The sequence below is a fragment of the Notolabrus celidotus genome, chromosome 4, assembly GCF_009762535.1.
Source record: "Notolabrus celidotus isolate fNotCel1 chromosome 4, fNotCel1.pri, whole genome shotgun sequence".
In the NCBI taxonomy this organism is placed as follows: domain Eukaryota; kingdom Metazoa; phylum Chordata; class Actinopteri; order Labriformes; family Labridae; genus Notolabrus; species Notolabrus celidotus.
Window position 1 is genome coordinate 21,051,399 of NC_048275.1, and position 23,008 is coordinate 21,074,406.

The 23,008-nt window shown below is 39.5% G+C and overlaps 1 protein-coding gene across 1 annotated transcript; it reads left to right on the forward strand.

Annotated features, from left to right (window-relative positions):
- Positions 1-1,296: 1,296 nt before the first annotated feature.
- LOC117811271 (actin-related protein 2-B-like) lies at positions 1,297-17,358 on the forward strand. Its single transcript, XM_034681438.1, has 9 exons — positions 1,297-1,532; positions 5,808-5,918; positions 7,580-7,795; positions 7,986-8,058; positions 8,186-8,322; positions 8,488-8,637; positions 11,879-12,024; positions 12,485-12,617; positions 15,710-17,358. Exons 1-9 carry the CDS (start codon positions 1,317-1,319, stop codon positions 15,878-15,880), a joined length of 1,353 nt encoding a protein of 450 aa, XP_034537329.1. The 5' UTR covers positions 1,297-1,316; the 3' UTR covers positions 15,881-17,358.
- Positions 17,359-23,008: the final 5,650 nt, after the last annotated feature.

A 23,008-nucleotide genomic window follows, 5' to 3' on the forward strand; every position in this document is an offset into this window, starting at 1 on the left:
ATCTTTTAAGTCAAGATCTTACAGCTTCTCAACACATTATATTGGCCACAACACACATCTGGCTCATCTATACGTTTTCATACAATTATTAATTTACTCATCATAGGTATCTCATCAATAGGACGTCAATCCTAGAGTTTTGGCATTGATACTAATAACCACGGGCAAAAATAAAGCTGTTACTTTAAGTGTTTTAAGCATATGTTTAAAGCCTCTGCAGGAAGGAATATGCTTTTTGCATGTTGCATCAGGTGTCAACATCAGATTTCCTTGTCTTAAAATAACTTATCTTCTTGACATGCAAAGAGAAGCTAATCTCTTCTTTCGTGTAATATAGAAAAGCTTTTATAATGAAGAAATATCATATGGCAGTGAGTTGTGTAGTTCTGAATGTCAGCACTGCTGTGATTCAATCATAGGCCCAGGGCCACAGGCAAAACTGTAAGAAGCATCAGAGTAGTAGTTTTTGTTAATTTAATCATTAATTTTCCTCTACTTAAAGAACTAATCCAGGAACTTGTCTGAATTAATATTGATTAGCTGTATTCATAACCCTTTGCTGGAGTGGAGTGATATGGGTGAAAAATCCCAGTGATATTCTCTACAGCAGGGATTCCCAAACCTTTCAGCCTGCGACCCCCAAAATATAGTTGCAGAAGACTCGCAACCCCCCCTGTCCCTCAAAGTGATTTAATGTGGCTTCATTTGGCTGGTCTGCAGAAAATTTGCCTACCTACATGCACACGTGTCTGTGTTTCCTGTGCTGTTATGAATGACCCTGCTGCTACTGATACTGTTAGATAACCTCAGGAGTCATCAGGCAACAAATAAAGGCAGAAAACTACTGAATATGTTTTCATTTGCAAGGTTTTATTTCAAATGTAACTATTATTTTTGTCTATATTTTTACAATAATGGGTAAAATATACATTTGAGATACTTAAAAAAAACAACAACATCCACATTGCGACCTCCCCATTAGTGTCTTGCGACCCCTTAGGGGGTCCCGACCCCTAATTTGGGAACCCCTGCTCTACAGTAGAACACAGCCTCTTGTCCAATCAGATTACTTGGTCAGGACTACATATTGTATATTCTTGTTTAACCACTTAAATTATAATTTCCAGCTAGCTAGGACTTTTTCAGTTTTCAACAAGTTTAATTAAATAGTTTGTCTTTCATTTGCTTGATATGAATTTGTTTTTTAGTTGTTTAAATCCCCTTGGAACAGGACTGTTATTTGGGAGAAAGACATTTCAGTATTGCAGATAACTCTTTAAAATGAACCACTTGCTGAGAGGAGCTTGAAGCTGAAAATGTGTCCTCAATGTTTGGAGGAGTGCCTGTCATTTGAACGGCTGCTGTCTGTCACACACCGGATGAGCACCCTTCCCTTCCTCCTCTCGGCCGGGTTGGTGTGTCTTCCTTCCGGCTTGCCGAAGAAAGTTGAGGGAGGTTCAGCGGCAACTGGGGCTTTTTACACAATGGACAGCCAGGGAAGGAAAGTGGTGGTCTGTGACAATGGGACCGGGGTAAGTTCTGTATATTGGCGTGCCTTGTCTTGAAGTGGTGGCTTTGCTTCAAACCGAGAGTCAAATATTCTCTGAAACAGGAAGTGGAGCTCTCAGCGTCTGAGCTAGCTAGCATAAACTGGGTGGGTAGCTAGCTAGCCTGATAGCCATCTCCTTTTCATTCATCCAGACCCGACACGGAAGCAGCACACAGGGATGGTGTAAATGTTAGGGCAGGAGCTGAATGCACATCTCTTACTATCACAACGACTCAGCCGATCAAAATTACATGGACGACTAACTTCTCTCCTGCAACTAGCGGTTACTAAGCTAAGACAGCTAACTAGCTAGCTGCTGGTGAACTGGACTCAGTGAACAGCTGGCTGTCTGCTCTGGACCCACTGTCTGGTTTACACATTTATAACTCCTTGTTGGACATTTAATACAACAGCGAAGACTGTACCTCGAATATTTTAATCAAAATCACCGTCAGCTAGTTAAATGTAACGTAAGCTAGGCCATGACAGGTTGATTGAGGAACCACCTTCATTGTTTCCTGTCAACTAAACAGATAAAATCGTTTACTTTTTCACGTATTCGTTCGTCCATATTCAGCCATATGTCAAAACTTACTGAGTTAGCAGACACATAGGGTAATTGTAGGTGTGTAATAAAAGTTATTATACAACTATCCAAGTAATCTGATTGGACAAGAAGCATTCCTTTAGTTCTGATAAGGGTACAACATCATTTGACTTGAACATTCCACTCCATCTCATCTGAATACTGCTATTCAGACTAGGCTTTTGCAGACACAGTTAGTCTGATTACTCAGAATAACAACAGTTCTAATGTCTCTGGTTAAAGGTTCCACAAAAACTTACTTTATGATTATCGTATAACTTATTGAAGAAACGCTGGGATGTTAGAATTTTGTCAGTATGCCCCACGTTAACCAGAAGATCATTTTGAAGACTCTGAAAATCAAAGAAATTTAAACAATTCACGACACTGAGACGTGTTGTGATCAATGACAGGATGAAATGTCCATGCATATAATCACATACACACAAGCAGATCTTGAGATCACTGGATACATTGGTATCTTAGTCTCTATTAATCTTTCCTTGTATTGCAAAGTTAATGTCATCTGTATTTAAAACTATCTCCTCATCTGACCACTGCTGTAGTTGTCTATTTCTCTCTCTTTTAGTTTGTCAAGTGCGGCTATGCAGGCTCCAACTTCCCAGAGCACATCTTGACAATAAAGATATCTTATCTTAGATCTTATCTCACCAAAACCTAAATAAAATGTCTATTATATAAAGTGGCTGGTCTGTGGGAACCATGGACACATAGCAACAGAGTACAATAGCATGATTCAGTTGCTTGGAAACAGTCCAATTTCAGTGAAGTTGCTAAACTTGTTGAATTAGTGTAGGAAGAAAAAACTTTATGATCATTCTTTATTACTGTCTTACAACAGCAGTAAGTATCACACACACGGTCGAGATCTAAGCATCAGCACTGCTGTAATGATCTTTTCACTTTGCTTGCTGCCTCCTGCCAATGACAGAATCACAGTGTGCGAATAGACTATTACATCACTCCCTCTTTTGTCATGTTGCTCAATCACAAAACATGTCTTTCTGCAAAGTTAAGGAGCAGTTTGGTACGTATTAGTCACCAACTAGCTGGCAGGTATAACGGTTAAATGAGCCGTTAAATGCAGGTCGGTTTAGTCTGCTGTGGTTGGTAGACAAATAAAGTTTCTGCACCTCCAGCACCATAAACTCTGCTGATCTGTGTTTATGTTAAAGAGTGAGTAAAGCTGCAGCTCTGTTTAGGACTTCCTTTCTGAACCGTGTCAGCAGTCAAAGAGGATGTTGGCTCAGCGTGTCACTGACTAATAAGGCTTTTTTTGAGATGTGACTTTTGCAAGAAGTGTAGCCAGAAGAAAAAAAGAGTCTGCCCTGTGTCAAGGTTGAATTTAGAAGTCAAGAGGAAGTGAGAAAAGTCTGAACCACAGACGCATATGTTGCTCACACACTTTCGTAGCCTTTATATGCTGTTTCACTTCATAGTCTACTGCAAGATCGGTCCGCTTAGCTTGATATTTTATATCTACAAGTATGTGCAGCTGTGAAATAAGATGTGAATTGTCACCTGGTCTTGAATTAACCTTCACATTCCGTCATGAAGATGCGTTATAGAAGGTTCTATAAGATAATCAGTGTAGCTGTAGCTGATTTGAAAGACATTTCTATGTACTGCTTCACTCATTAACCAAATTCTCTTGTATGGAAAACACCTTGTGCAATGTGACAATGTACTACTCAGTGGATTATCCGAGGCTAATCATTGATACTGACAGATTTGAACAAAAGTATTGACTCAGTTTACATCTGTTAGACATACTGGCACAAAAAGAGGACAATCACGCTTCAAGTTGTGAGATATTCAGACTGCACTATGTTGTGAAAACAGGCATACACTTATAAATAAAAGCACTTCAGAGAACTTTATTATTTAGCAGCATTACAACTTGCATACAAAGTGTGTCACTTGGTGCAATTATTGACACAATTTCAGTCTTTAATTCTGAGCTGACAAATTCTCCTTTTTATATAGAGATGTAAGACTTAATCAAGTATATGAACTCTCAGTAGTCCATTTTTAAAGCAGAAATGTTGAACATTTGCATGTCACAGCTTCCTGAATGCTTTTCTTTGTTATTAATGACACTGAATTGAAGACAGAACGTTGGAACTGTTGATCAGACAAAGGCAACGGTCTGAAGAAGCTCTTGTGATGAGAGTTTTTGACATAGATAATAAACTGATCAAACAAAATAACCCTGTAAAAACAGTATGCTAATAAAATCCTGAAAATACATTTAGATTTAGATTTAAAGCTGCTGTGAGGAACTTTTGTTTTGTGTCGATTCTGGCGCCCCCTTGGGGACAAAGTGATACCTCTTATCTCTTGTCCTATACATGCAAAAGTAGTGTTTTCAAGAAAAATCTCATCCTGTTGTCTTTTAACAGTCAACTTTATCAGGCAATGTGATTATTTTCCATGAAAACAATCAAATAAAGGCAGTTTCTGAAGTGAGATGTCCATCATCTGGTCTGACACCTACCCCCTCAGGGCGGTTTCAGGCATTAAAAATGACAACAGAGAAGGTGTCTTAGTTGCTGCTGATGGACTTGTTTACTATTGAAGGTCATAAAGAGGCATCAGTATCATTTTCAGTCTGTTTCTCAGCCAGTTCAAAACTCCTCACAGGGCCTTTAAGTCATCATAAAACCATGATAAAGCTTTGCTACATTTTGTCCTGATGGTAGAGAAAAGCTTTACACTCATGTAACTGTTCAGCTGTGTGCATTGAGCAGTAAGGACCCTGACCTGCTTTGTCTTTTTGTCCACATGGTGTCAATGGTTAACTCTGTGGTTGTAAAATGTTGATCAATACTGTCACTCTGTAAATTTGGATTTATCGTACAACTTATTCAAGAAACACTGGGATGTTAGAATTTTGTCAGTATGCCCCACGTTTACCAGAAGATCATTTTGGAGACTCTGAAAATCAAAGACATTTACACAATTCACGACACTGACACATTAACCAGAGACGTGTTGTGATCAAGCAGCAACCACCGGTCTAAAAATATGAGTCCAATGCAGAAGTGCTAAAAACAAAAAAAAAGCTTGAGGCTGGCTCCGGAAGTACCAGAAACCACATACACACTAATTTAAAAAAAGACGATCTTTACAGCAGAAATAAACGTGTTTACAGCCTGGTACAAATGACGACTGTAGTCTGGATAGCTCATTTCTCGATCGGCACCCATGGTACAGGGGATGATTTTTTTTTTAACGCAGCAATTTCGTAGATATTGAGATTACGAGTCTTCCAATGAGAGGCACAGCTGACTTGATTGACAGGCGGGAACACTGTAGCTGTTGGCTAGGAGGCTCAAAGCCCGCCAAACGGCAGCAATATGGCTGCCGATTGGCCTCAAAACAGCACTTGAGAAACAGATGTGGGACGTCACGGATACTACGTCCATATTTTAAACAGTCTATGGTTGTGATCAATGACAGGATGAAATGTCCATGCATATAATCACATACACACAAGCAGATCTTGAGATCACTGGATACATTGTTATCTTAGTTTCTATTATCTATCTTTCCTTGTATTGGAAAGTTAATGTCATCTGTATTTAAAACTATCTCCTCATCATTTCCTCTGTGACCACCTCCGTGGTTATCTATTTCTCTCTCTTTTAGTTTGTCAAGTGCGGCTATGCAGGCTCCAACTTCCCAGAGCACATCTTCCCTGCGCTTGTTGGGAGGCCAATCATCCGCTCGACGGCCAAAGTTGGAAACATTGAGATCAAGGTAAGAGCTGATCCACCTGATGTTAGCGAAGTGCCCAGAAAGCTGTTGTTTTAAAAGTCGAGTGTGTTCAGGAAGCCAATGATACAGCAGTTTTGTTCTACCACCTAGTTAAGGGCTCCTCCTTGTGCAAACAAAAGTTCCCACAGTGCATTCCTGCTGATAAGATGTTTCAAAAGAAGCTGTAATTTGGGTAAAGATCTGTTAATCAAAGGATAGGGATTTTAATGTCTGGAGTCTTCCATCTGTTTTAGCACAAAGCCTATTTCTCTTTCTGTCTCCTGTTCTTTTCATTTCTTTTCTTTCTTCATCTTTTTATTTTAATAATTACCTTCCTCTTCCTCCATGTTTTGTTCCCCCACGATGAAGTAGAATGCCCAGAAGATGGTAAGTTCAGGTTGGTGTGTGCCTCCTGGTCTTGCCTGCACCAAGAGTCGTGTCATGATTTGATCTATAACCCAAAATAAAGCTCCTTTTTCTTTGTTCAGAGTTTTAATTATTATTTTTTTCAGTGTGATCTCTTTCATCTCTTTTACTTACACAGTGTGTCCATTCTTTTACACCACACTTGGTTTGGCTAATTGAAGTGTTTGGGGCCAAATAAGTGGCTGAGAGTAAGAAAGATGTGCAGCCCTTACGTTAATGGACTCTCTGCTGGCTGAAAGTGTTGCAGAAATGGCTGTGATGAATCATGGGGCAGCTGTTATCGATGGAGTGCTAAAAGAGATTTTGGCCTGATTCCATTTTCACAGTCTCTGATCTACTGGTTCATCCTGACAGCTACACCTCCCCTAAATCCTGCTGCTATTTAAGGAAACAGTCAAACAGTTTCAGCTTAAAGAACTCAAAATGTCTGATGCAGCCAGGATGCTCGCTGAAATGATAAAAGTTCTCTTGTAAATGCATTGCAGATCTTGTTTACCTTACTGTCCTGACTCTCAATTACATTTAATTGAAGAAATCCCCACTTGTTTACTGTAATACCTGTGCTGGGAGTCACCCTTAAACGTGCAGAGGAAGTGTCCAGACTCAAGGATGCATGGCAGACAGCTGAAAGTTGTAGACGGAAGCACATCTGTTTTTCTTTGTACTTTTTTGACTTATTGATGCCACATGGAGGCAAAGCCTTTGACTGGTACTTTGTTTAATGCCAAAGCACACAGGGTGAACCCATAAAATGGCAGCCTTCAGTAGTCTTTTGATGTCTCCAAATGGAACGTGAGATGCTTGACTGTGTGGCTAACACTGAGCTCTAACCGGGCAGTTGTTTACATTGCAAGGCGGCCTTGCATGCAGCTAGTTGAATGTTGCTAAAACAAGTGGTTTACTGGTGCTAGAGGGAGACACAAGTGTTTCCAGGTGTACGTGCATGAAAAATAGCGGCTGGATGTGCATGTTGGGTAACTGAGTTTTAAAACACAACGCTACTTTGGGTGAGGACATCTAACAAATAACAGGCCCGTAAAAGCTTGATCATCCAGTTTATCTGATTTTACAAGACCAGCAGGCTGGGGGGGTAAGTGAAAAGGATTGATTATAGTACCCTGAAGCCACACTCAGAGATAGTCTCAGATCTTTGTGACTCTGAATGATCCAGTTGGGGTTCAGTGCACTGCACAGCTTCTAAATTTGAATCTCTGTCGCTCTTTGACCTCTCCCTCCAGGACCTGATGGTAGGAGATGAGGCCAGCGAGCTGCGCTCCATGCTGGAGGTCAACTACCCCATGGAGAACGGCATTGTCAGAAACTGGGACGACATGAAGCACTTGTGGGATTACACCTTTGGCCCGGAGAAGCTCAACATTGAGTCCCGCAACTGCAAGATCCTTCTTACCGAGCCGCCCATGAACCCCACGAAAAACCGGGAAAAAATCATCGAAGTACGCTCGTGTTTACTTTTATATCCAGTGAAACAAAGTAGTAAAGAGATGAGTTCTAAATACCTACATCTCAATGTATTTTAAGAAAGTCCATGAGTGCCACTTTGACTTGTCCTCTGTGAAAGTTTTCATTTGGTTCTGTATTATAAGATCCCAATAACTGTCTGATGTGATCTTGCTTTCCTTGTAGGTGATGTTTGAGACTTACCAGTTTGGAGGAGTCTACATTGCCATTCAAGCTGTGCTGACACTGTATGCACAAGGTCAGAGAACACACTCAACAAAACACTCATACGTGTTTGCATTTTACCTTTGACTTCTAAGTTTCCTCATCATATCTCTCAAATTGAAAACACTGTATTATAAGTAGAACTTGTGTGTGTGTTTCAGGCCTTCTGACTGGTGTTGTAGTGGACTCGGGTGACGGTGTGACACACATATGTCCAGTGTACGAGGGTTTCAGCCTGCCTCACCTGACAAGACGCCTGGACATCGCAGGCAGGGACATCACCCGCTACCTCATCAAGGTATCCAGTCTGCTATGACTGTCGATTTGTCCCAAATCACTCACTACTACTCACTTTATAGTGCACTATATAGTGAACACTCAATTTTTTGTAGTGCTGACTGATTTCTGAGTATACCTTATTTTTCCTCATTCCATTATCCCCTGTCTTCCTTGCTGGATGCAGTTGTTGCTGTTGAGGGGTTACGCCTTCAACCACTCAGCAGACTTTGAGACTGTACGCATGATGAAGGAGAAGCTGTGCTACGTTGGCTACAACATCGAGCAGGAGCAGAAGCTGGCTCTGGAGACCACCGTGCTGGTGGAGTCATACACGGTAAATACTATTATGTGTGATAAATCCATCAGGGGAGCATGGATTAAGAAAATAAGGGCTGGTACTGATTCCATTGTTAAAGCTCCAATGAGGACCTTCCGAGTCTATTTTTGAGCCCCCTGGTGGCAAAACAGTACATCTAATCTCTTCGCTGATCTGGTCCTAAACGTGTGTTAAGAAGTGTTTTTAACTAAAAGTCTCCTGCTGCTTCCTTTAAACAGTCAAATACATTAATCATTGTGCATCTACTGTTTGAAAAATGCAGAAACTGCTCTTTCTGCAGCATGATGCAAATCAGTTTATTTTGACCTAGCAGAAGTTTCCGGTTTTAAAAATAACTGTGAAGAAATGATCTTGTTGCTGATGGTTTTGTTTGCTTTATAGCTCGCAAAGTTTCAGTTCTCAGCTGGTTTCATAACCAGCTGAGACTCCTCACAGGAGCTTTAAAATAACGATTTAGTTCACCATGAAAACATTAGTCAACATTGTAAAGTCATTCAGGCCTTCATTACATCAACCTTGAGTTTATTTTTATTTTTTATTTTTTAAAAGGACCATGCATATTAATTAACACTTCTGTAAATATGCCAGAATTAGCCAAAAGGCTAGTTTACATCCGTAGTCCGTTGCCAGATGTTAAAAAGGCTCCCTTAAAAAGATCAAGATTAAACAAAGATAAAATACAGTAAAATAAAATCCAAATAAGAAGGTAGAGAAGAAACCAAAACACAAACAAACAAACAAACAAACAAACAAAAAAGAGAAGAAAAGAAAAGTACAAATAGCACCATACGATTAAAAATGACTAAAAGCTACATAAGGACATAATATATCAGTCTTTGAGAAAGTGTCCATGGACATAAAATACATGGAGCAAGACAATCAGGAAACAGCAATAAGGATATTGACGTAAGAACATGAAAACTGTTTAATTAATTGAACCAACTACTAGACAAGTAGTGAAATAAATCTAAAATATAAATAATGAGCAAATACAAACATAATTGGGGTCATCAATCAGCTCAAATTTTTTTTTTCCATTTGAAATATGTTTTTGTATGTTTTTAAAAAACAAAAACCTACTCTTTATAAAAACACGGGGCTCATGAGGTTGTTTTAATAGAAGCATCGCAACAGTATATGTAGGCTACTGCAATCAATGAGGGCTAAAACTGATACCCACCAACAGTATTGACCAGTACTGATGCTCAGCGGATACATCAGTGCATCCTGAAAGTCCACCAAGTATTATACTTCTGTAGATTTAATATGATTCTGTTAAGAGCTGACCGAAGAGAGCAGCATGTATTGCATTAGTAGATAGGCTGTTGGAAGTGTCACTCTGCCTGTATGAGACAGTTATGAAGTTTTACTAAAGTGTTTAACTGCTGCTGAGCTCGTCATCCTGGTTTGTCTTTCAATTCAATTCAATTCAATTCAATTTGCTTTATTGGCATGAACAAAGACATGTTGTTGCCAAAGCACATACAATTCATACACATACATTACATATATATTCATTACATATTATATATATTACATATTATATATATTACATATTTTATACGTATTAATGAACAATGGTGTACAGCATATCTTCTGGGGTTAATGTTGGGAAGTTTGGTACCATTTTCGTAATTTCCCTGTAGTGGGAATCTCTTAGTAAAGAGAACTTGCTACAGTGGAGGAGGAAGTGCATCTCTGTTTCTATGTCCCCTGTAGAGCAGTGAGCACATAGACGCTCCTCTGGGCAGCCATGTCTGCCTGTATCTCCCTGTCTCTACAGCTAGCTGGTGGTCACTCAGCCTGTATTTGGTCAGGATACGTCTTTGTTTTGTATCTCTGACACTGTACAGATATTCAGACAATTTATAATATATCCATTTAGTGTGTGGAATCAGTACCAAATGTAGTCAGCCTTCAAAACAAACTGCTGCCCTCACCTGGACAGTCTGTGCATTATTACAAAGTGTTTAAAAAAGGAATATGATAAATTGCAGAGAAAAATAATGATAATGTGTATCAGAAACATTTAAATAAACATGTCCCCCTTTGTTCAGTCAGAGACCCATGCCACTGTTTATGTACCCTGCCCCATTTGTTGTCCCCTTTTTTTTTTTTTTTTACATTTTTAAGGCTCAAAATGATAAAACAAGATCTGCTTCTTCAGAGATGGAAGAACAATCTAAATCGGTTTACAAATTAAGCGGCTGCTTTTAAGGTTTGCTACTTGTTCGTTAAAAAAAGACAAATATTTCCATCCCTCTGGGGATTCTTGAATTGTTTGGTTAACTCTTTTATGCACACCACATGCACACACGTTTCACATTTCACTCGCTTAAAATAGCATCGTAGAAAAGAGAGTTCTCCCGAAGGGTTCGTGATTCAAAAGTGGCAGTATTTAAAAGTAATCAAAGCTAATGGGATAACTAAGTCTCTGTTTGTGCTGAGCTAAGTAGACTACCACATGCCCGTTGTTGGCTCTGTTGGCCGCCTGAGGACCGGGCAGTGCTGCTGACTAACTGTTTTCTATGGGACTCAAACATATGGGGTTGCACTGCTCCTCCACCCGGCTTGCTTTTCTTTCCAAGGCCCCTTTTTTTTCCCCACAGAGGGAACCACAATCTAAAAGCAGGTTCTGAAGTCTGTGTTCCTGCACGCCTTAGCGAGCACATGTTGTGTCTCAAAGCTCACTGACCATGAGTGTTTGGGTTAGTGTAGGCGACTGCGTGTGTGTAGGTGTGTGAACATGTAAGCGCAAGGATGGTTTTGTGCGCAAGGATGGTTTTGTGTGCCAGAGTGTGCCGAAACAAGGAGGGCAATGTAACTGTGGCCGAAAGGGCCCTGAACTGTGCGTTACATCATTTCCTGTGCAGCCACTCTGCGGCGGTGGCTGGGCCCCACTTCCTCTCACTGCCCTCAGCTGAATGAAGCCTTTTTATTGTCCCATACACACACATGCACCCAGTTCAGTCCACACTCTCTGGGCTTCAACTTAATCTCCAGTATTATCAGAACCTTGTAAGACTTCTATTTTCAAACTATAGTGAGCACACAAAGGGTTTGATTGAGAAATGTCTTTTCATACTTTGCAAACAACCATTGAACGGCATCATTCTTGATTCCTGCATTCAAGATTTATGACTCTCTGTTGAGTCATCCATTAAATCCTACCTCTTCAGCAGTGTCACATTTTCTGCTTTCCTTCTCTTTTCATCTCCTGCCTCCCACACATCTCCAGCTGCCAGATGGTCGTGTGATCAAGGTGGGAGGAGAACGCTTTGAGGCCCCGGAGGCTCTGTTCCAGCCCCACCTCATCAACGTGGAGGGTGTCGGAGTGGCCGAGCTCCTCTTCAACACCATCCAGGCGGCTGACATAGACACCAGGTGAGGCCCACATAAGTGCACGGACACACACCTGTGTGGAGTGTGGGCAGAGTGTGTTTCCGCGCGCTTATAAATACACAACGTTTAAGAGCACACGCACAGACAAAGACATGCAAATGTATGTTCTGGCCAGCAGAGCTCTCATTGATGCAACAGAAGGTTTTAAACATCAAAGTGAATATTGCTTCTGCTGTATGGAAAGAATGAAAATTGATCCTTGGGTATGTAAAAAAAAAAGTGGAAACATCCAAGAAAATGTTCCTTTGGAAATCTAGTGGGTCATAATGTATTCCTTGTTTGAGTTGAACGATGTATTGTTTACCAAAAGACTTTAATCTGCACGTCTTGACTGTAAATATTTAAAATATGTCGACTTAGAAAAGAAAACTCTTCCTGTTGGGTGGGAAACAGAAAACATGACTTGTGTGATTCATCTTCTTTCTCTCTTCCTCATCATCAGGCCTGAGTTCTACAAACATATCGTGCTGTCAGGAGGATCCACCATGTACCCTGGCCTGCCTTCTCGTCTGGAGAGGGAACTCAAGCAGCTGTACCTGGAGCGTGTGCTCAAGGGAGATGTGGAAAAGCTTTCGGTGAGACATACATCCTTTAAATGTATAATTCTTCATGTAAGTGTTGAGGACTCTTAGCTACAGCTCTGCAAATGTGGTTAACAGTGTGACTGAGACATTTTCAAAAGGCCATACATCCTCATTCTCAACGCAAAATTAAAACTCTCTTTCAGTTTCACTGAAACCGATATCTTGTTATTAAGAAGTTGAGGAGTCCACCGCACGATCCGATGAGACGAAGTCTGATCTGGTTTTAGTTTTGGTGTGAATGAGTATTTTCCAGCTGGTTCTCTTGGTTTGTTTTGGTTATGCTGGGCGTGGTTTCCCGCATGTGAAAGGGTAACATGCGGTAAGAAAGGAACATATCTGAGTCAGTTGTAAACGGTGACTGACACCTGACAGTCTCTCCTTTGTCCTGAGGGGGTTAGATCCCACACTCTGACGGCTCACTTTAAAATAAATCAAACACCCTGCATTATGAGCGTCAAAGACTTGAGCACATCTGGAAGGTTTCGGATCAAAAGATTATCACTGCGTCTCCTCAGACTGGTGCAGTGAACACAGACCACCACCAGGTGGTGCTGCTAGATGTTAAAAGACATTGATTTAACATCAATTCAGGACTTTACATGCAACATTTGAGAGATCTTCTTTCTTACCAAAACCACTTTTAGTAAAACAAGCGCTAATTGAGATTCCCAAGACGGTGTCCCAAAGACACAGATGATTTTACACAGAGCCTCTTTGTAAACAAAAGGTTCACAGATGACTCATAAGTTAAATAACTCATGATGTGCTTTACTTTTTCTGCCCACAGCTGCAGCCTACTTCAGTTTCTCGACACAGTTGATCTAATGTGGGACTAAAAAATGTAATGCAGCAGTGATGGTGTTTTTCACATCATGAAGATGAGTTGAATATGCACAATCCGTTACGCCACAAAGGACTTTTAGACTTGGATAGATACCTAAATATGTCTTTACACTAACAACTTAACAAACCTGTTTGATTGGAAATGACAGAAGAGGTCCAGAAAGATCCTTTAAAAGATTTCAAACCAGTCCAGTTCTGTGGGATTCCATATGCTCCATCTGATCATCTAAACTCAAACACACCACCAGCGTTTGTAGCTTGCATCTCTTGTCTGTTTATGTTTGGACAGCGATCCACGTGAGCAACAAACAGGAACCATGTCTTTCACCCTATTTGGTGAAGATATGAGTATTCAGAGCGGACTGGGTATACAGATAGAAAGTGGGGGATTGGAGTAGTTTAACCATTGGAGAACATTTCATCTGGAAAGAAGTGAAGACAAATATTTAATCAGACTTTGAATGGTGTGTGGCTTTAAAGCTGCACTGATGCATTTATTGTGCAGTACCATGTCAACTTTATATGACTCTAAAATGTTTACAGTTTGTAAACATTATAATGCAATTATTCAAATTCTGAATTGTTGGCGTGCTACAGTAAATAGTAATCATTCAATTCTGAATGACAAGTTAATCAAATAGTTATTTGGTTGTTTCTGATAACCCTGGTCGAACCTGAAGTAGCCTGCACAACACATTTATCTACTTACATTTTCAAAATACTTCTAAACATCACTCCAAAATATGCTGGTTGCGTTTCTTCATGTCATTTTAGATTGTGTGATGTCTGGCTGGAAACACTGAATTGTATCAGTGTAGATAAATCATGTTTTCCACATGTTTATGTTCAGACCGATAGATCAAGGTTAGATGTCAGGAAGTTCACCTAAACCTTTGACTTTTTAAAGGACCTGGTTAATTTGTGTTGTTTCGTTGTTGTTGTTGTTGTTGTTGTTGTTGTTGTTGTTTCTTTGTATTTATAGCTAAGGTTATTGATATTATATTTTTATTTTATTTTTTATTGTAGTTCTTATTCGTATTCCTATTCTTATGCCTTGTACAAAGAGAGCACAGTTTACTGAAGTCAAATTCCTTGTGTGTTCAAGCATACTTGGCGAATAAAGCTGATTCTGATTTTGAACTAATTACTATAAAGTGATGTTCAGAACATTGAAAAGTACTGTAGCCAAAACAAGAAGTTGAAAATCCAATCTAATCTAATCCATTTTATTTGTATAGCACATTTTAAAAACAACAAGGTTACCAAAGTGCTGCGCAACAAATACCAACAGTAGAAATAAATAATAGTAAAATTTAAAACACAGTACATTAAAGGACAAACAGAGACCAACATAAACTCTCATGCTGTATTAAAAGCCAAGGAGTAAAAATGAGTTTTAAGACGTGATTTAAAAGTATCTAGGTTGGGGGCTATTTTGACTCTGGTGAAAATAAATATTTATGCTTTTTTTTCTTTTTCTTTTACTCTATGTAAAGCTTTTAACGTCCGTTGTGTCAAGCTTGCTTGAGCTCAGAAATTGAACATTTTATGTTATTTTGTAAGTTGAAAAATATAATTTAAACTTCCTTATGTCCCTCATTTGATTGTTTCCTTCAAAAAAGCCTGGGAGGGAATATAGAAGTCCTTACACGTCAGTCATTTTTGTAACTTGCTTGCAGAACAAAGAGGCGTTTGTTCTAAAATGTTTATTTTGCATGTGGTATTCTCTTTTAATGACGTTTCAGTCAGCACCCTTAAATCTATAGGGAAGCAAAATCTTCCAGAAACTTGAATTGTTTCTGCTCGATGCCTCTGTCAGTCTGTCCATTTTCTGCCACTTATCTAGTTCCAGCTCTCATTCATTAAATTATATTTTCAATGATAGTTGTTTTTGCTGCTGCAGAGGAATGAAAAAATATCATCTTATAAATTATTTGAGTGTCTTTATTGTTTTTCTTCACACTGTATTCAGTCTGCTTGAGTTGTGAAACTGATTTTAAATGGCCTTACGCAATGTATTTAAACATCATTAAAGCCTTAAATTGAATCTGATGAACACTGTAGAAACCCTGACAACATTAAGGATTGAAGTGAGATGCAAAACCGTGCAAACTAAAGTAACAGTAATTTAAAAAAAAATTTAGATCTTCACCATACATCCCAGCCAAGGCTTTGGCTGCAGGACATTTATTCGTTACATAAATAACTCTAATGAGTCTCTTTGTCCTCTTGTCTCATAGAAATTTAAGATCCGGATCGAGGATCCTCCCAGGCGAAAGCACATGGTGTTCCTGGGCGGAGCTGTACTGGCCGACATCATGAAGGACAAGGACAACTTCTGGCTGACCCGGGAGGAGTACCAGGAGAAAGGAGTCCGTGTGCTGGAAAAACTTGGAGTCACCGTCAGATAAAGCACTGAACGGACAGACCACATACACACACGCACACACAAATACACATACACAAATGCACTCACACTCACAAACATGGCATACACACGATTCCCCCTCGCCCACATTGCAGAGTATATATCTATTTATCCCTCCTCTTCTTCTCTCCTCTCGGCTCTTGATCCTCCTAAAACATCAGATGGATTCGAGCCTCCAACTCCCTGCTCTCCTCCTCTCCTCCTCTCTCTCCTCTCCTCTTCCCTTCTTCTCTCCTGGTTTGGGATTGGCACACACTCTCTCTTGCAAAGCCCGAGAACCAGTTCCACCTTTACACTGCAACCCCCTCCTTTGCCTAAACTAGAAAATGAAGGGTTAATTCTGCCCTGCCAGTGTACTTAGGAGTCTGATTTTCACAGAATACTGGTGGTTTAACCTCTGCACGTTTACCTGCTCTTAGGTTTTGTTGTGGGTTAGATTTAGCAGGTAAACTCACCCGCCACTGCAGTGAAAAGCTCCCTCCTTTGAATAAACCTCTGGAGGGGATGAAGTGATGCAAAGTTTCTTGTAGGCGTCTGTAAAATCACAATCAGGGTCCACAACAAACAGCCACGGGCCGCTTTCAGCATCTGTTCCAGGTGAGCGAGAACTGATCACATTTTTATGTCAGTTTTTATAAACGATATCATGACTTTTCTTTCTTAGGAGAGGGATGACTTTTTTTTGGTTCTGCTTTTACCTTTTTTTTTTGTTGGATGTATGATTTATAACTTTTTTCATTGACTCTGATTTTTTCTTGTTGCTGTGCACTACTACCATCTTAGCGAGGAGTGTGTGTCATGGTAACAGAAGTTCCTCCATGTTTTGATGAAGAATTGATGCTTGATTTCATAAAGGGACAAATACACAGAGGAAAAGAGCTTGACATCAGGGGTGTGTGACGGTACTTTGTGGGCTTCGCGGGTGGTGAGACAATGATGGGATGTGGGTGGGGTGGAAGTGATACTATTTGTTCCTCATGCGACAGCCTCGCCTCTGCCTCCTATAAACATGAATGAATGAATGGGTGCTAACAGTTGTCGCAATATTACAGACTGTGATGCCTTCAAAGCACCTTATCTGTCATATTCCTTCGGATCCACCCAAAGCTGGGAGGCAGTCGCAGGTTGACGATGAAATAAATTTGAATCTTGGCACAGCAGAAAACAGGGGATGAAAAACGGTTTTATTGATGTTGAGACCATGTTTAAGTTCTCCGGTGTTTCACTCCCAACGGTCGACTTAATGATTATTGGAGGCACTTCTATTTTAAGTTTGATAAATGTGTATATTTTTTTTCCTTCTTTCCATGAACGCCTATCCAGTGCCAAGCGCAGTTAATGTTAACTGGATCTCTCATGTTTTATTGTCTTACTTTTTTTTGTCACTGTTTTTATTTTCCTGTGTTGTTCATAGCATAACTGCCTAACGCTGATTTAAATAAAGAAAGTGATTTATAAAGATTCTTGTGTGGCAGGTTTTGTTCTTTTTTTCTAAATTATTTGGAATAATTTTATTTATTTTTTTATTTTTTTATTTTTTATTTTATAATTCACCAATTAGTGTATAAACATGTAGTCGATACAAACATACTAACAAGTACAAAACGTTACAAAACATGGAAGGACACATTTATACACTTGTGAAGAGAGAGAAAACAGAGGAGAAGAGACGGGAAAAAAGGAACCCGAAACAAAACAAAAATAAGAAATAAATAAACACTCAAAAAAAGAATAAATACATAGAGGGTGGGGTATGTTTGGGCGCATTTCAGGAAATTCTTGCAGAATTGGTTTGGTGTTATATAGTTTGGTTTTTGTGTGGACTTGATTTGATTTGTTTTGATTTGTTTTGTGGCATTATTTCACCGGCAATAAGACAGATTTGGAATAATTTTAAAGCTCCTGTGGGGACCTTTCCATTTTTGGCGATTTTGGTCCCCCATGTGGACCAAACCGTCTTTGCTGATCTTATCTTGTATGTACAAAAGTAGTGTTAAAGGGGTGCTGGTGGCCCAGCCGTCTAAGAGCCCCACGTACAAAAGCTACGGTCCTCATTGCAGTGGTCGCCGGTTCAATTCCTGGCCGGTCGGCCAATTTCTGCATGTCTTCCCACGCTCTCTGCTCCCCACATTTCCTGTCTCTCTTCAGCTATCCTATAAAATAAAGGCAAAAAAGGCAAAAAAATATAACTTAAAAAAAAAAAAAAAGTAGTGTTTTAAAAGAAATCCTTCTGCTGACTTCTTACAGTCATCTGTTTACTTGTTCAAGAATTTTTGCTACGAAGAAGGATCGCTTATGACGACACCTACCCTGCCGCAGCAGTTTCAAACTTAAAAAAATATATCAAAATAATCTTACTGGTCTCTGGTTGTCCTGTTTGCTTTTGTTGGTCTTTAAGAAGCATCAGTAGTCATTTCACCTTGTTTCATAACCAACAAAATACTCCTCATAGGAGTTTAAGTAAAATCTGTAATCACTACAAGCTATGAACACAGACTTGTTCTTTTACACTGAATAGATGAGTAAACCTGCACCTTAAATCAGTGTATTTCACAGTACACCTGCAGCAACTACACTCATTTATCCATTTATATATGCTAGACTATTTTTCAAACCAAAATATTAAATATTCAAATACCTGTTTCCTCACCTGCTCTAAGGATACTGCTCCATAAAACAATAAAAAGAGCAGCTGCTACAACCGTCCTCAGTCCAGTTTGAACAGTAACAAATGGTGATTTCAGTTAGATTATGTTTGAAAACTTAAATTTGCTCTTATGATTTTTATTTCAAACTAATTTTAAACTACTGCTGGATCAAACTCAAACTCTAATTTCTTAAGAATCCAGCTTTGTTACTGTTTTACTGTCGTTCTGGTGACAGTGTTTTATTGAGCAGATTTCATACGATCGCCAGTTTTGACAATCATTTGGATTTTTTAATATATATTCTTAATGTGGAATCAAATGATATAGAGACTGTTTGAGGATTTGGTTGATGTGAAGGGATTTGAAGTCTTCAATGCAATCTTGAACATGACTTTAAACACATTTTTCTAACAATGTGTGCTACAGACGCTGGAAATGTACTTCTTATTTCCTTGAGGAATCATCAAGTGCTGTGAAATATAGCTATTGCAATCTATCTAAGCTTAATAGAGAGTCATAAAATGTATTTAAGGATTAAATTCATAGTTTCAAGGCCAAGAAAATGGGAAAAATCCTCACATTTGAGAACTTGAGTTACCATCAAATATTGGACATTTATGCTTGATTTTTTGATATATACATTTCAGAGTAATCAGTCTCTGTTTTCTACCAATACTACTCATCGTAGTGTTTCTGGTGCTTTGTAGAGAGCTGGAGATGAGATGTGTTGACAGACAAACTGCATCACCAGAGAGGATGGAGACATGAAGGTGACACAGGAGGTGAGGAGGAGGAGGAGGAGGAGGAGGAGGAGGAGGAGGAGGAGGAGGAGGAGCAGGAGAGCTCTGCAAACAGACCAGGAGGAGGAAGAGGAAATGGAAATGGAACAGTGGCAAAGGACTGGCGCCACCAGAGGAAGAGGCTCTCTTTCCGTGGCCTGAAATAAAGATCTCACCCAGACTGTTCCATTTTAATCCCTCGACTCTTGCCACTTCCCTCTTAACCCTGAACTGTTACCTCTGAAGCTGCGCTTGATGTTTTCCTCCCAGCAGTGCACAAACAGATGCAGCGACAGAGGTCGGCTGAACAAAGGATATTTGCTACAATAAAACCTATTGGAGAAGTTTGAGACTTGTACTTTGCTTCACATTGCCTTTACTACCTCTGAAGGAAGTATTGGACCTTTAGAGAGGCTACATTAAATTCAAGTTAGAATCAATTTAGCTCAAGGGTTTAAAAAAAATGTAACTTTACTCTCAATGTTTTCGACCAAATGCCAACTTTCCATGTGCCTGAATTAGTGGAGTTTTGACACCTGCTGATATTAAACTCCAAGCAAACCCAGAGAGCTCCAGAGCTGAGGATAAATTAATCTTGAGGTGACATTGCTAAAGAGTTTAAGTAATTTCATAAAAGTCCTATTTCATAGAGTTTCATTTTGATTACAAAAAACAACTTCCTCCAATTTGTAAACGTTACACTAGGTTTGGGGGCTTTAAAAAAAAACCATATATAGCACTATGCAACATGTGTATAAAAATCAGTAATCGACACAAGACCCATTCCTTACCACCAATATGTTACTTTTGATGCTTGAGCGCTTACCACTGCACATACCGCAGATTCACTTATGTTAACTTTAGAGGACTTTAGTTAAATTGGTATTGGTATCTAATCAAAACCCCCCATCTCAAAAGAAACTCTTAACACAAGCTAAATCAGTTTCCACAGGGTGGGAGTAGAGAGATCTTTTCTTCAGTAGTGGTTTATCTCAGGTGCAGGGTTTGAACCCAGTCAGGCAATGCTTTAACAATTATGTGGCTACTTCTAATCGTTACCTCTGTAAACCTCTGCTCTGCATGGGTTTATCAGATCATTTAGACCTGACATGCAAAACAGAACACACACATGCTGCAAAAGTAACATTCACTAGTGCAAACATAGAACTAAACATTAGGAGTAAAGCAGCAGAAAATCAGACTCTCTTCAGTGCAGGACAGGCCACCCGTTCCTGCAAACTTCACTGGGAGGAGAGCACTGGTTCTCTGTGCACCCAGAGAGGGGCCACACTGACCCCATTACACGAGCAGATATCTTAAATGTTTGCACATGTGGACTGTGATGCTGTTCGCAGCCGTTGAGCTGCTTAGCAGGCCCCCAAAAGCCCTCAGGGACCTTCTTTTTTCTTCTCTTTTTCTCCCTCCTCTTCCTCCTCCTCCTCTCTCTCGCGCTCCATCATTATCGCCCACATGCTTTTCCAGAGACATCCTGAATGAAACAGCTCGACGTTCTCGATGGCTATCACATGTTCCTGCTGAGGAGGGAGGCAGCTGGGGAAAGACATCTTGAAGAGAATGAAGCAGAGTGTACTGGGCCCTGCTTTTTTCTTTGTGCTTTCTCTTATTGGACAGTTGCAAAAGAGTTTTGAGCATCAGACAAATGAAGTTTTCAATCATGAAACAAAATCCAGGCCTTGACAGTTTGTTGTGTTCTGTATACATCTTCATGAAGTCAAGGGTGACGTACTTGCTTCTCGCTAGCGGCTTTATCCATGTAGTTTCTCTATTTGTGTTAGAAAAACTTGTTCAGGGACTTTATTTGTGACATCACTGAAACTCTTCACTAAATGTCCATAGACTTGTTCCCGAGTTCTCCTCACTACAGAGATCGGTGTGGATTTTTGTATCACACAAAAACACAAATTTTGGATCCAATCTTTACTAGAATTTTATGTTTTCTTGATTTTGAGTCTAAAAAGGTTTCCCTTTTTCCTAAAAATCACCAAAAACCTGCAAGATAACTTTCAGTTCTATGAGCTGTATTTAGTGTTTATTGTTGATTAGCAAATGTTGACAGCAGCATTTAGCTCAAAGCACTGCTTTGTGTTAGCACAACCTCAAAGAAGAGCTAGCAAGAGGGTAGACCTTTTCTTAACCAAAAATTAACTTCTGAAAACTCATTCCTACTATTTAACCCTCCTGTTATGTTGCGGGTCAAATTGACCCTTTTTAAAGTCTATTTTAAGCAATATATGCCTGCTTCCAAACCAGCTAAAAAATATGGGCAGCATGTGACAGAATCAGAAAAGGTGTTGTGTTAATTTAACAACACATTCATAAAAAATAAAAAATTCAAAATGTAAAATATATTAAATAAAAATATGTCATGTAAAACTATTGTATTTATATTTGAGGTCATTCCAATGTATGTTAAAAAAAGTTTTAACATGACTTTCAATGAAAAACGAGTGAGTTATCCTCATTGAACCATGATCTGTGAGAATTAATGAACACCAATGCACTAAATCTTGATTTAAATGGTTGATGATTTAAAAAAAATTTGGGTTCTGAAACTTAAGGATAATTGAATATGCCCTGGGTCAAATTGACCCAGGAACATTATTGCTGTTCCAGAGAAACGAACATAACAGGAGGGTTAATATATCCATAGTTCTGTTTTTAATATCTGTGTTTTCATTAAATTAATAGTTTTGTATTTTTTTTAAGTGGGGTTATATAAGGTACATGTCAATAGTAATTGTATGACCCACATGGGATCCCAATCAGCCTGACCCCTTTATGGAGAAACCGGCCAGAGAATCGACATGGAAGCCAGGCAATCAATGACTGCAGAGAGGGTCAACTATACCATGGAATTTAACTAACTTTAAAAAGAGACCAACCCCAACATGAAAGCCAGCTCCATGTAGAACCCACAAGGACACTTTGAACATCTGGGGCTGGCCTACTGACCGTCCCAAGAGTCAGAACAAAGCATGGAGAAGCAGCATTTTGTTATTATGCAGCACAGACCTGGAATAACCTCCCAGAAAGTATTAGACAAGCCCGACTCTGACCACTTTTTTTTTTTTTTTTTTTTTTTTTTTTATATATATTTTTGGCCTTTTTGCCTTTATTAGATAGTACAGCTGAAGAGAGACAGGAAATGTGGGGAGTAGAGACGGGGAAGACATGCAGGAAATGGTCGGCTGGCCGGGAATCGAACCGGCGACCCCTGCGACGAGGACTGCAGCCTCTGTACATGGGGTGCTTAGACCGCTAGGCCACCAGCAACCCCTCTGACCACTTTTCAGTCCAGACTAAAAACGTTCCTCTTTCATGCTGCTTACACTGCTCAATAATGGATGCAAACCCATTTTTAAACCTTAGTTTTTATTTCTATAACTACAAACTTTTCATTTCTCTTCACAAACTGAGTTTTAACTAAGTTTTGTAACTAAATTTACTTTCTTTCTTTCAAGATCTTAGATTTTTACAATATTTTATGTTTCCATGCTTATGTTTCTTTAATGTCATATTTTAAATTGGATATTTTCTGACAAGGTATGGCGTTATGGAATGAACCTTATATTGGATCCACAATTAAATGTTGGGCATATGGGCACACTGCTGGGGTGTCAAGAGGTCTGAGCCAGCTTCGGGCTGCGACTCGACACAGAAAAG

Coding starts and splice junctions, on each gene's coding strand:
- LOC117811271 (XM_034681438.1), top strand. CDS start 1,317: ATGTGTCCTCAATGTTTGGAGGAGTGCCTGTCATTTGAACGGCTGCTG. Junction 5,919..7,579: donor TTGGAAACATTGAGATCAAG/GTAAGAGCTGAT, acceptor CTCTCCCTCCAG/GACCTGATGGTAGGAGATGA. Junction 8,059..8,185: donor GCTGACACTGTATGCACAAG/GTCAGAGAACAC, acceptor TGTGTGTTTCAG/GCCTTCTGACTGGTGTTGTA.